Here is a 14,752-nt window from a genome sequence, read left to right as displayed (position 1 = left end):
CCCCATATTGTAGACTCGTTGTTAAGTTCGCATGTTAGAGATTATTATAGAAAAACATTTTGATATGAAATACAAAATTGAAATAAAAGAGAGTGGAATTTACAATCAGGTATCATGTCTATTGTGTGGAATATAAAAGTTGTAATGAAGAGTGAAACTTCCTGGGGTAAACAGATTGTACTTGTTGTTTGGCTGGCATTAGTGACACAAGGTTATTGGCAAAGTCTCAGCCCCATATCCCCTTATTAAATAGTGTTTTTTTTATGAAAAGGTAATATTTTTCATCAAAAATAAACACTTTTATTTCTGGTGCGACTTCCCCCTGTTTCCAATTCTATTCTTACCGGTGCGATTTTCATCCAAAATACACCCTCCCCTACAGATCAGCAGTGGAAACTGAAAGTGGAAACGTAAAACCTGTGTAAGACGTTAAGATGAGGCTCTTTTGCGCTTGGAATAGTGGACTGAATAGAAGAGTCCACTTGTATGGCATGGCTAAAATATTTACAACTGTTTCCCGGGACAATAGGTAAACATTAGTTCCATATAGAAGTTGCAAAAACGACCGGAATAATAAATAGATATTGTTATATATATAAACTGCAAGCATATCTGAGAAATGTCACATTTCATTAAACATTCATTCTTCTTGCTTTTCATGTGAATTTAGATTAGATATTGTTCTGAGTGCTGTTTTCAATTAAGCTACTTTTTAACCAGAAGGTTGTGTAGAGTTTATAGCATGTCTCATGTTGCTGTTTATTCCGTCACACCTTTGGCTGCAAGTTCTTCTCTGACTCGCGAAAGATACGCTGGATCAGGATACCCAAACCTGTAATAGAATGTTTGATAGCCTATATATGACTGATTGTTTCTTATTCAAATCATTATTTATTTATTTATTTACACGGCATGATTATTTAAGTAAACAACAAACCTTCAAACACACCAACATGCAAACACGTGAAATTTACAGCTGTCGTTTTTGGCGCCCCTGCCAGAATGACAGATACTTTATTTGTCGTATCAGCGCTTATCTTTTTGGTGTGTGGGCGCCCTTCGAACGCACCAACACATCAGAACGACACAATAGTTTGGTATTTTTCTTACTGGCGTGCTACGTTGTCGTTCTGGCTTGGATTGCATTTGCGGTCATTCGAGTCAAGGCCACTGTTGCTAAAATAGAATTTTTGTTTTAGCACAATAACTTCAGTTTGGAACAAGCATAATTGAAGACCCCACCAAACTTGGCCTGTAGATAGATGGTTGGAGGAAAAATACGGAAGGTTGGGAATTGCCATTTGGGATCTCTAAGTTCTAAGGTCGCTGTTGCTGTAATAGAATTTTGGTTTCCGCACAATAACTTTGTGAGTCCGTCCTTGCAGTAGGGGAGGAGCGCAGAGAGATTCTTGTTCGGATGTGGCCGTGTCGTGAAGTGGTTTCGAGGCACTGGGCTCGATTAGGCGTTAGAGGGGCGCCGTGACAATTTGTTGTGAAAGAAATGTGTGTCTGGCAGAATCATTTCGTCCTCGCCATCTCTCTCTGCGTATGTGGGCGGAAGTTGGCAGTTACTTTGCGGAGAACAGGTTGTCCGAAGAATCCAATTGTAAACACTGGTTAGGTTAAACTGCCGCCGTTACATAACTAGATGTAAAATAACTGTTAAAAACACGCGGCGTTGTTTTAAAACCCAAAACAAAGCACAGAAACTTTGGATTTTAGCTATAGACACCAAACTTGGCCTGTAGGTAGATGGTAAGGAAAGGAAGGCTAGGATTGCATTTCTGCGGTCAAAGTCTAAGGTCATGTTGTTAAAAATAGGAATTTTGGTTTTCCACATATAACTTTAGTTTTGAAAACAGGGCTATAGACCCTAAAACTTGGCCGGTTAGGGCTTGTAGGTAGCTGGTTAGGCGTGGTCGGGAAGGCTGGGAGCTTGCGTTTGGGTCAAGTGTCAAGGTTCGATGTTGCTAAAAACAAAGAGTTCTGGTTTCCGGCACAATTAACTTTAGGTTCGGAACACAGCTATAAGACGCCAAACTTGGCCTGAAGTTATGGATTGGTAAGAGAAGGGCGGTTCTGAAATGTGCATTTGGGTCAGGCGTCTTGTGTATCAAGTTATGGTTGATCATAAGATTTGAGAGATTTTGGTGTCGCGCCATTATACTCTTAGGTTGGGATTAATGTAATAGAGCATGAGATAGCGCAAACATAGGGACCTGTATAGATACAGTATTGTGTAAGATGTGAAAGGATGGTGAGTAATTGCATCTGGGGTGTGCAGTTTGGGGTCTCAATGGTCTAGGGCGGATGCTTCGATTACAAAGAAGTATAAACATAGTTGGGACTCCGATGAAAAACTATCTCCGCTTTTTTCATTTGCGAAATCCTGGTTTTTTCGTTGATGTTTCCAAGTTTTTATTTTTTTACAATGTTTTTTTTTACTGTAGCCCTGCGAGGGCCCCTCACATAACACTTCAGGCATAGTAGTACTCTGTTGCGGGTGAATAAAGGAGATTTATGCTGGTGTGCTTGATGTTTGTGTTTAAACTGATTAAATCAATATGGACTTACATAAGTTTACATACGGGCGTCTAATTTACACCCTTTGGATAAATTTCGCGCCCATATTTTTTTCTTACGAAAAATTTTTAATGAAACTTTTTCATCTAGTATATACATATGGTTTTTATTAGTGATGAAATATAATGTGCAGGTCTAGTGTGCGCGCGTTATTTGAGAGATATACTTTAAAGTATTCAATATCTTATGTTCTGACAAAGATAGTAACATAGCGCCATTTAATAAATTCACTAATGCGGGTTGCTTTAAATTTCGTATTAATTTCGTACACCGAGTCTTATTTCTACGTTATTTCATTCCTAAAATTGTATATGACGTACTCGTCATTTCCTTCCGTTATTATCTGTATACGTGCAGGAGGTACCTTAAATTAGTAGAGTACTATTAAACATGGAATAAACCTAAACCTGTCAAGGCCCCCTGTGGGGCTAGTTTTATGATGGAATGTCGCCATTCACGTGGACAAACACCTTCTTTCTCCTGTGGTTCTTGGGACCTCTCCATAGTAGAACACAATGCTTCTGTCAAAAGCTCTTCTCAATTAAAATGGAGGATCTCTTTGGCCTTTTTGTTGTAGGGAAAAATAGCAATGTCTTTCTATTCCATGTATGGTTTGCCAGGATAAGGGTGAATCTTCTGTGATATTAACATAATAGTGAACCGTTGAAATTTAGCGTTACGAACAAATATTGAAGTTTAATAGAAGTGCTAATTTTATGTCAAAATTGGAAACTACTTGTGTCTTTGAAACATAATTTTTCGCACCTATTTTTGTCACCTCAGATTTTATCTTTTAGATCAGTGACCAGGGCTAGCTATCAACTGCTGCTTAGAAATTCTTTCATCATGGTGAGTATAGAGATTGATGACCGTCCCGTAATGAGCTTGGTCTGCTTTGTGAAAGACAGCTTTTCACGCAATTTAGAAAAAACTCCAAACTAAGTTTACCTCGGAAAATTGCGGATATTCTAAACTACAAAAGCTTGGATTTGACTATAAAAGTTATGTTATTTAATATATTAAAAAAAAGATAGGATGTGTTTTTTTTTATTCTTCCACAGGAGTCCTTCTTATGTTTTCTGTTATTACCTAGTTCATTTCTTGATTTTTTGTTTCATGTATCATATTTGTACATAATGTTATGCCAAAAATGGCCATCTGTCGGTAAATTATACTCCATGTTTGTTGTACGTTACGGGTACTATAAGGGGATCGTAATCTATATGACGCACACGCCGTGTGCATTTTCAATAACAGACCTAAAATAAAGCGGGCCGTTCAGGGTATAAGTTCTTTGATTAAAAATGTGATCAATATAATCATTCTTTAAACGTATGATAAGCTGGCAGAATTCCTTTACCTTTAGCAGAATATGGACAATATGTATGCATTGACAATGTTGGAGGACAGTTTGTCCTTCTCTCACTTATAACTAGTTAGGATGAAAACGATGCATTGCAGAGACCACCGACTAAGTGTTTGTTTCAGTTGTTTCATAACATTATTCTAAAAATGAATGTCACCATATAACCTAAATTGTATCGGTGTGAAACTAAACCCGGACATAAGAAATATTCTAAAATGTGAAAAAGTCACAGTTGCGATCGGCCCTTTCCAGTGCAAATATGTCCCTTTTATTCCCTTGTAAAATACTTTGAACCCTGTAGGATGTAGATAGCAATACAGTATAATACGACAAGTCTTATTTTCAATTCATGTGTGTCCAATGCACTGCTATATACATCTCATACAAGGCAGGCAAGCCGTATGTAATTTTTCAAAAGAACATTGAAATATTTGACCGTGTGTGTATCTAAACTTATTTATAGATTTATAGACGCCATCGCTAAACCATATAGGTGACTCCTCTAGACGAATGTTTGTAATTTGTTTGGACGATAACCACAGTTCCCCTTGATTTGGATACATTTTCTAAAATGTAGCTTAACACACCGCTTACACGTAAATTAATCTACATGATAAATAAGTGTTTTATCTGACATACCCCCTGCTTTCCAGGTGGAATTATATAAAATATTTCAATAGTTCCGCATCCATCATAGCCTGGAAGACTTTTCCATGTAACGTAGCGATAAAACATCCTTCCATCTGGCTGACTTCCAGTTACCTCTCCAAATATATGTTGACAAATTGGACATTGTGGTTTTTGTTTCTTTACTGTCTCATAACACTCATGACAAAGCTTGTGACTACATGGCAATACTGCAGCTTTCTTCAAAGGTTCCAAGCATATGGGACAGTTTTCCGCTGTATTTGTAGATTTATCGGTGGTTTCCTCAGAACTTCTAGAACATTTCAAGCAGACAGCATTAGTTTTAACGGGAACTGCACAGGCAGGACAATACATGTGACTACATTCCTTTAGTTTTATTTCTGCCGTTTTATCACAGTATACACACTGACGATTCGCTGGTGCTTTCTCAATCGTTTTAGGGGCATCCTCCTGAGATACCTTGCATTTGTCCGTTCCATCAGATGATGGTTTAGCCTTAGCGTGTTCGATAGCTTCAAGTGGTGTATGTTGCATCCAATGATGATCTATGTTATTTGACCTCGGAGTGTTACTTGAATAATACGTTGTTTGTGCATATGTTTTCTTTTCAGTTTCATTTGTACCTTTAATCAATCTAGTAAATTGATCTTGAAGACATAAACTAACATCTCTGTCTAAATTCACAAGGTGGAGTTCTTTGACTTCCAATGTTTTACTGGTATCACTGCACACGCTTACAAGTGTTTGGATAACATTGTAGCAAAGTGTTCTAACATCGGCTTTGCTATATGCTGCCCCTGTAATCAAAACGGGTAAACAGTTAAATGTTAGACATCAATAGAAATATGCTTATTACCATGGCTTTTCCCGTTTCGTCGGGTCTCTTGATGCATTCTGAAAAGGCAGTTAGTACTTTATATGGGTATAAAGTTATGTAGCCGTGCTTTATATGTAAATTTGCAAGAGCGATTTTATGTTTTATATCATGCTACCGTTACGTGTGTATAGGATTCATCTGGCGGGGATAACTTTTATTTCTGTGACTCCGGAACATGTTGTCGATTAGGATACAGGTGTTAATCATCATCAGCCGGGAGTGGCTTGCCTCCGACTGTTACAAGGCGGGTCCCCTGTGTTCTATTTTCCTCGTTGTCTATATGTTTTACAATGCCTTTGTATTTTATGTTAACCATTTAACCATTTAAATATCTTTACAAACACAACTATGGGGATGGGGATTCAAATGCGTTAGGACAAGGACGTCCGCACTATTGTGATACTCTTTTATGTTCAAAATTGTCTATTAAATGTTTTAACTTTATATCTAAAAAGGTCATATTTACTGTCTATTTACAAGTTTTATATGTAATGTAGTAGATATATTTCTACTGACACTTTCTAGGTAATATATTAGATGTGCTCAAATAATCGCCTTTCAATATTGATGATAATCTGTATTCGGGTGATTGATTGATTGCTCAAAATGTCGTCCTTTTACACAAAGAAGTACGTTCAGACACTGATTTTACCTCCCCAAAATTCATTTTATGGGGTATGTTTGGCAGAGGTTATCTTCGACAACATTTGACTAAAATATGCTACATGAATAGCAAGTATGGAGAACATGAAAATGCCCTGTCTATAAACGGAAATTTTGTTCACCTGTGCGAAAAGTGAATTATAAGTTCAATTCGAGATATTTTGTCAATACAATATCTTTGTAATGTTGCATATATATACTATGAAAGCTAAATATATACTGTTTATATTTAAATGAAATTTTAACTTATTGCATATTAAGGTTGAATATGGTTTACATTTAAATGTGTATAGACAAAAATGAATTAAAAAATGGTATCAACAACAGGGCTACCTGAATCAATACAAAAGTTTTGCCCAAAAATGTTAAAAATGAAGCATTTGCGTCCATATGGTAAATGAGATTTGTTCTGACATTTATAGATATAAATATTTATTTTTACTTTTACTAGTCCAAAAACGGGGATCCCACGAGTCCGAAAATTTTGGATTTGATTGTAGTGCAAGGGCAATACCGTCATATAGCGAGGATGTTGGAGCTCTTGTCATGTCGTCTTACTGGCGACGATTATAAGATGTACCCCATGATTACCTCCTCCTAAATTGCCCGTTCACTGCTCAAACAAAAACCTTCCCATTTTTCCTTTTGACTTGAGAAAAATAATCATATGTCTTAAACATATAATACATCGTCACTCAACGCAAGAAAGTTGACACTGCATTGACTTGAAGAAGAACTTATTCACTTTTGCGCTAGATGACGAATGTTGGTATGACTTCGTAGTATGAAAATGCTTATCATTGTTTATGGACGCATACGCCATATTAGCTATACATAACTGTTTATTTTCATGCTACGTTTCATAGTCACGATGATATGACAGTAAAGTTGGTAGAGCAGTTGGTTAGTTGGTTTCGTTGGGGACATTCGAATAAACAATACTTACTAGTTGCAACAGTAGGTACTTACAATGTATAAGACGTCTGATTACCTTTTAAAGCATAATGATAAATAAATCACTTCATAATCCATGTTTTGTTCTTTAATATTAATCTTCATTAATTAAAATGATTCAGCAGTCTCTAAACGTACCTTGGCGAGCCAGTTGCCAAATTTCTGCGATATGTTTCAGAAAAGCTTTTTTCAGTCCCAAATGGAAAAATCATTCACTATGATATTTTATATTGTTTTTCATTATATATCGACACTTTCAAATGAGAGTCCGGTCTTGGAAAGCTAAGGAGAGCAGGGCGCCAATTCGCGTGCGAATAACCAACTGCACTACTGGTGGCAGTTGGTTATTCGACTTTTTATGACAGTCTTGTTTTGGTAGAACTGATAAAAAAATTAATTCTAACCTTGTTTTGGTGTTGTTTTATTTAGTATTTATTTCTTCATTAAATGATTCAAGAGTCTTAAAATGCACCAGGAGTGTTCCGTTGCACTTCGCGATATGTTTCAGAAAAAGCGGATTTTCCAGATACATATGAATAAAATAATTCAATTTTATCATCTAGTTTGTACTTTATATCAATATCCGACACTTCAACGTTATTAGGTCCGTCTTGGAACACTAAGGAGAGCCAGTTGCCAATTCGCGTGCGATAACCAACTGGCTATGGTAGCAGTTGGTTATTCGGCATTTTCAGAAAAACAGTGCATGTTTTGTCGAAATGATAAAAATTCAATTATTCCTTGTTGCGATTCTCTATTATATTAATATTATTCTTTAAATGCATTCAACAGTCTCAAATGCACCAGGAAGAGCAGTTTGCCACTTCGGATAAGTTCTGAAAGCCGACTTATCAGCCAATTATGATTAAAATAATTCATTTTACAGATATTTTGTTCTTATATCAATCTCGGCACTTTCAACGTATAAATTAGTCTGGAAAACTCAGGAGAGCAGTTGCCCCCTTGCGTGCGAATAACAAATGCCTACTGGTAGCAGTTTGGTTATTCAACATATTATGCAGTCATTCTTTTGGTAGAACATGATAAAAATTCATTCATAACCTTGTTTTGTTCTTTTATGTTACTATTTATCATTTTAAATGCAATCAACCGTCTAAAATGCACAGGAGGTGCAGTTGACCAATTTCGCGATTATGTTTCAGAAAGCGGATTTTTCGAAATAAGCATAAAATAATTCATTTTACATATATTTATGTTCTTTTGTATCTATATCCGAATTTTAAGTATAGGTCAGTCTTGGAAAACATCAGGGCGCGCCAGTTGCCATTCGCGTGCGAATAACCAACTGCCTATGGTAGGCAGTTGGTTTTATTCGGATCTTACTGACAGTCATTGTTTAGATAGAAACATTGCTAAAAAATCATTCTACCTCTTGTTTTATTTTTTATGTTAGTAATTATTCTTTTAAATGCATTCACAGTCTCAAAATGACAGGAGAGGATGCAAATCGCGATATGTTTCAGGAAAAAAGCAGTTTTTTCATGACACATATGATGAAATAATTCAATTTTAATCTATTTTGTTCTTCCGTATCAATATCCTAAACTTTCGAACGTTTAGGTCAGTCTTGGAAACATCAGGAGAGAGTTGCCACTTGGTGGCGATAAAACAAAAATGCTACTGGTAGGCAGTTGGTATCTTCGGCTTTTTATGACAAGTCATAGATTGGTCAAAAATGATAAGAAAATCAAATCTAGTCTTGTTTCGTTCTTTAATGTTAATATTTATTCCTATCAAATTGCATTAACAGTCTCACAATGCACAGGAGAGAGTTGCCACTTCGCGATCTGAAACAGAACATGCTATTTTTCAGGACACATATGCATAAAAATCCTATTCAATTTAACATATTTTTGTTCTTTCATATCGATATCCGGCACGGTTAACGTCTAGATCAGTCTGGGAAACACATGAGGTAGAGCCAGTTTCCAATTGGTGCGAATAACAAACTGGCTACTGGTAGGCAGTTGGTTATTCAACATTTTACTGTCAGTATTGTTTGTCGCATAAATACAAACTTCCTATCTAACTTGTTTTGTATGTTGCTTTTTGTTAGTAATTTATTTTTTAAAAGCATTCAGCAGATCTCAAAAATACACAGGAGAGCCAGTTGCCAATTCGCGATATGTTTCAGAAAAGCGATTTTTCAGACTATAAATAAAATAATTCGATTTTCATATATTTTTTGTTCTTTCGTACCCTTATCCGACACTTTCAGTATAGATCAGTTTGGAAACATAGGGAGAGAGTTGCTCAATTCGCGTGCCGAATAACCAACTACTGCGAGGCGTTGTTATTCAACATTTTATGTCAGTCATTGTATCGTTAAGGAACACCATACAACAATCATTCGTGTGGAACAGTTTGTTTGGTTGTTGTTTTATGTTAGTTTTTATTTTTAAATGCATTGACAAGATCTCAAAATACCACCAGGAAGCCAGTTGCCATTGCGTATGTTTCAGAAAAAGCGATTTTTCAGACCACATTGGTTAATGTCTTGTGTTACAATTATACATATAATTATGTTCGTTTCGAACCAATATCCGACATTTTTCAAAAAAAAAAACCAGTATATAGTGTGACAGTATGAAAAACACACTCAGGGAGGCCAGTTGCAATTCGCGTGGAATAACCACCTGCTCTAGTCGGCAAGTTGGATATTCAATTTTTACTGACAGTCATTATTTTGGTATTGAACTGATTAAAAAATTCATTCTAACCTTGTTTGGATCTTTTATGTTGACTATTTATTCTTTTAAATGCATTCAACAGTTCAAAAATGACCAGTGAGAGCCAGTTGCTATTCGGCGATATGTTTCAGAAAGCGGATTTTTCGACAATAAGAAGAAATATCAATTTACATATATTTGTTAATTCGTTCAATATCCGCACTTCGAAGTATAGACCGTCTTGGAAAACCATCAGGAAGCAGTTGCAATCTCGCGTTGGAATAACAACTGCCTACTGGTAGGCAGTTTGGTAATTCGGCCGCTATTACTGACAGTCATAGATTTGGGTCAAAACTGATAAGAAAAATCAATCTAGTCTTGTTTCGTTCTTTAATGTTAATATATTTCCTTTCAAAGCATTCTAAACAGTCCCATAAATGCAGGAGAGAGTTGCCAATTCGCGATATGTTTCGGAGAGCCGATTTTTCCGGACACATATGCTAAAAATGAATTCCAATTTTAAAATATTTCGTTTCTTTCGTTCAATATCCGAACTTTTCAACGTCTAGGCTAATCTTGAAACATTCAGGAGAGCCAGTTGCCAATTCGGTGCGCTAACAACTGCCTATGGTAGGCAGTTGGTTATTCGACATTTTTATGCCAGTCCATTGTATATGGTCGAACCAGATAAACACCTTATTCTACTTGTTTTGGTGTTGCTATAAGTTAGTATTTCTTCTGTTTAACTGATACAGAATTCTTTCTTCCAATGCACAGGAGATCTGCAGTTGCCCCTTCGCGATATGTTCAGAACAAGCGGATTTTTTCAGATACATATGATAAAATAATTCAATTTTACATATATTTTGTCTTTCATATCAATATCGGCACTATTCAACGTATAGGATCAGTTTGGAAACACTAGGAGAGCCCGTTGCCCCATTCGCCGTGCAACTAAACAATGCCTTACTGTAGGCAGTTGTTATTCAACTTTTTTACTTTTTGTCAGTCATTGTTATGGTAGGAAGAACATTATAAAAAATTCATTTCTAACCCTTGTTTTGTTCTTGATTAATGTTTGTATGTCTTTTTTAACGCCTTACATCTCAAAAATACCACCAGGAGAGCAGTTTGCCCCTTGCGCTATGTTTTCAGAAAAGCGTATTTCTTCAAGACACAATATAAATATAATCAGATTCAATTTTACATATATTTTGTACTTTATATCAATATCCACCTTTTCAACATAAAAAGGTCAGCTTGGAAACACTAGGCGGCCAGTTGCCAATTCGGCGTGCGATAACCATGCCTACTGGTAGGCAGATGTAATTCGCATTTGGACGACAGTCATAGTTTTGGTCGAAATGATAAAAAATATCAATTTAGTCCTTTGTTTCGTATATACTAGTTAATTTTTATTCATTTAATGGCATTCAACAGTCTAACAATATGACAAGGAGAGGCCAGTTGCCAATTCCGCGATTGTGTTTCAGAAAGCGTTTTTCAGACACATATTGCAATATATAATATAATTTTAATATAATTTGTCTTTTCATCTCAATATCCGACACTTCAACGTTATAGGTCAGTTTGGAAAAACTCAGGAGAGCCAGTTTGCCAATTTCGGCGTGCGCATAACAACTGCTATGGTAGGCAGTTGTGTTATTCAAACATTTTACTGTCAGTCATTTTTTTGGTAAACACGATACAAAAATTCTTCTAACCTTGTTTTGATGTTGGTTTTATGTTCGTCTTTATTCTTTTAAATGCATTCAACAGTTCAAAATGCCAGGAGGCCCGTTGCCACATCGCGATATGTTTCAGAAAAAGCGATTTTACAGCACTCTGAATAAAATTAATTCAATTTTACATATATTTTGTTCTTTCGTATCATTACCAACTCTTTCAACGTATAGGCTAATCTTGGGAAACATCAGGAGAGCCAGATGCAATTCGGTTGCGAAATAACCAAACTGCTACTGGTGGCAGTTGGGGTTATTGGACATTATTACAGCACAGTCTTGTTTAGATAGAACTGATAAAAAAATTAATTCTAACTCTTGTTTTATACTCTTTATGTTAGAATTTAATCTTTTAAAATGCATTCAAAAGTCTCTAAATGCACCAGGGAAATCAAGTGCCAGTTGAATTCGCGAAATTTATCAGAGAAAGCGATTTTTCGACAACATGTGCATAAAATAATTCAATTTTACTATATTGTGTTATTTTTATCAAAAATAACGATCTTTCAACGTATAGGCCAGTTCTTGGAGACACTAGGAGAGCAGTTGCCATTCGTGGTGCGAATAACAAACTGCTATGGTAGCAGTTGGTTATTCGACATTATACAGACCGTCTTAGTTTTGGTAGAAATTGCCCCCCTAAACAAAACTCAATTAGTCTTGTTTCGTTGTTTCATGTTACTATGTATTCCTTTCAATGGCCTTCACAGTCAAAATGCACAGGAGGGAGTTGCCAATTCGCGATATGTTCAGAAAAGTGTTGTTTTTTTTCAGGACACATATGATAAAATTTAAAATAATTCATTTTACCATATATTTTCGTTCTTTCGTATCAATATCGACCTTGAAACGTATAGGTAGTTTGGAAAACACACAGAGAGAGCCAGTTGCCAATTCGTTTGCGAATAAAACCAACTGTCCTACTCGTAGGGCAGTTGGTTATTCAAATTTTACTGGACAGTCAAGTTTGGTAGATATGATAAAAAATTAATTCTAACCCTTGTTTGTTCTTTTATGTTAGTATTTATTCTTATTAAATGCATTCAACCAGTCTCAATATGCACCAGGGAGCCAGTGCCAATTCCGATATGTATCAGAAAATCAGATTATTTCAGACAAATATGAATAAAATAATTCAATTTTACAGATATTTTGTTCTTTCCTATCAATATCCGACACTTTCAACAATCGACTACTCTTGAAACACTCAGCGAGCAGTTGCAATTCGGTAGCGAATAACCAATGTCATACTGGTAGGATTTGTATATTCGACAATTTTATGCAGTCATTGTTTTGATGAAATGATAAAAATCATTTCTAATCTGGTTTTATTCTTTTATGTTATATTTATTCTTTTAAATGCCTTAACAGTCTCAAAAAAGCACCAGGATGAGCAGTTGCCAATTGCGATATGTTTCAAGAAAAGCCGATTTTTAAGAACATATGAATAAATTAATTCAATTTTACATATATTTCCTTCTTTATATCAATATCCGACACTTTCAACATATAGGTTATCTTGGAAAATTAGGAGAGCCAGATGCCAAATTCGCGTGGCAAATAACAAACTGCCTACTAGTAGGCGGTTGGTTATTCATATTTTACTTCAGTTTGTTTGGTAGAAACATGATAAAAATTCATTCTAACCTTGTTTTGTTCTAGTTTAATGTTAGTTATTTATTCTTTTAAATGCAATCAACATTCTCAAAATACACCAGGAGAGCCAGTGGCAATTCGCGCTAATGGTTTCAGAAAAGCGGAATTTTCAGGACAACATATAAATATAATAATTCAATTTTACATATATTCTTTACTTTCATATCAATATCCCACATTTCAACATAAAAGGTCAGTCTGGAACACTCAGTGGAGAGCCAGGTTGCCAATTCGGTGCCCGAATAACCAATGCCTACTGGTAGGCCAGTGGTTATTCGGCATTTACAGGACAGTATAGTTTTGGTTCGAAATGATAAAAATAAATTTAGTCCTTGTTTGTTCATTAATGTTATTATTTATTATTTAAATGATTATACAGGTTCAATATGCACAAGGCGAGCCAGTTGCCAATTCGCGTATGATTCAGAAAAGCCGATTTTTCAGACAATATGCATTATCTATTTCAATTTTACATATATTTTGTTCTTTCATATCAATCGACACTTTCAAACGTATAGGTCAGTATTTGGAAACACGAGGAGGCAGAGTTGCAAATTCGCGTGCGAAATAACAACAAACATGCCGACTGGTCGGCAGTTGGTTATTCAACATATTTACTGTCAGTCATTGTTTTGTTAGAACAAGATACCAAAAATTCATTTAAAACCCTTGTTTTGTTGTTGTTTATGTTAGTATTTATTCTTTTAAATGATTTCACAGTCTCTAAATGACCAGGAGAGCCAGTTGCCAATTCGGCGACTATGTATCGAAAAGCCGATTTTTCAGACACATATGAATAAAATCATTCAATTTTACATATATTTTGTTCTTTCGTATCAATATCCAAACTTATCACCGTTTTAGGCTAATTTGGAAACATCAGGAGAGCCAGATGCCAATTCGCTGCGAATAAAACAACTGCCTTATGGTAGGCAGTTGGTTATTCGCCTTTTACAGGAGTCCTTGTTTGAATAGAACCATGATTATAAAAAATTCATTCTAACTCTTGTTTCTTCTTGGTTATGTTGTATTTATTCTTTTAAATGCTTCAAAAGTCTCAAAATGCACCGGCAGTGCCAGTTGCTAATCGCGATATGTTTCAGAAAAGCGATTTTTCAAGCACTTGTGCATTAAATCATTTCAATTTTTACATAATATTTTGTTATTTTGTATCAATAAAACCGGACTCTTTCAACGTATAGGCAGTCTTGGAGACATATCAGGAGAGCAGGTTGCAAGTCGCGTGCGATAACAACTGCTATGGTAGGCAGTTGGTTATTCGACATTTTACAGTCATCATAGTTTTGGTAGAAAATGATCACAAAATCAATATTAGTCCTTGTTTCGTTGTTTAAATGTTAATCTTTATTCCTTTCAATGCATTCAAGTCCCAAAATGCACCAGGAGGGCAGTTGCACAATGCGATATGTTTCAGAAAAAGTGTGTTTTTTTTCAGACTCATATGAATAAAATAATCAATTTTTACATATATTATCGTTACTTTCGAATCAAATATCCGACACTTCGAACGTATAGGTCAGTCTTGGAAACACTCAGGAGGCCAGTTGCCAAT

General features: G+C 35.6%; 1 protein-coding gene across 1 annotated transcript in view; it reads right to left on the bottom strand.

Moving 5' to 3' along the window:
• Window positions 1–520: 520 nt before the first annotated feature.
• Window positions 521–14,752, bottom strand: part of LOC123546787 (uncharacterized) — a 37,367-nt gene continuing 23,135 nt past the window's right edge. Inside the window, exons 7-9 of the mRNA XM_053550479.1 lie at window positions 4,589–5,429; window positions 2,904–2,947; window positions 521–832 (exon numbers count right to left, since the gene is read on the bottom strand). Coding sequence (XP_053406454.1) covers window positions 760–832; window positions 2,904–2,947; window positions 4,589–5,429 — 958 coding nt within the window. The 3' untranslated portion in view covers window positions 521–759. The remainder of the gene's footprint in view (window positions 833–2,903; window positions 2,948–4,588; window positions 5,430–14,752) is intronic.

This window comes from Mercenaria mercenaria, chromosome 9 (assembly GCF_021730395.1).
Source record: "Mercenaria mercenaria strain notata chromosome 9, MADL_Memer_1, whole genome shotgun sequence".
Lineage (NCBI taxonomy): Eukaryota > Metazoa > Mollusca > Bivalvia > Venerida > Veneridae > Mercenaria > Mercenaria mercenaria.
This window is presented reverse-complemented; position numbering and strand designations above follow the sequence as displayed.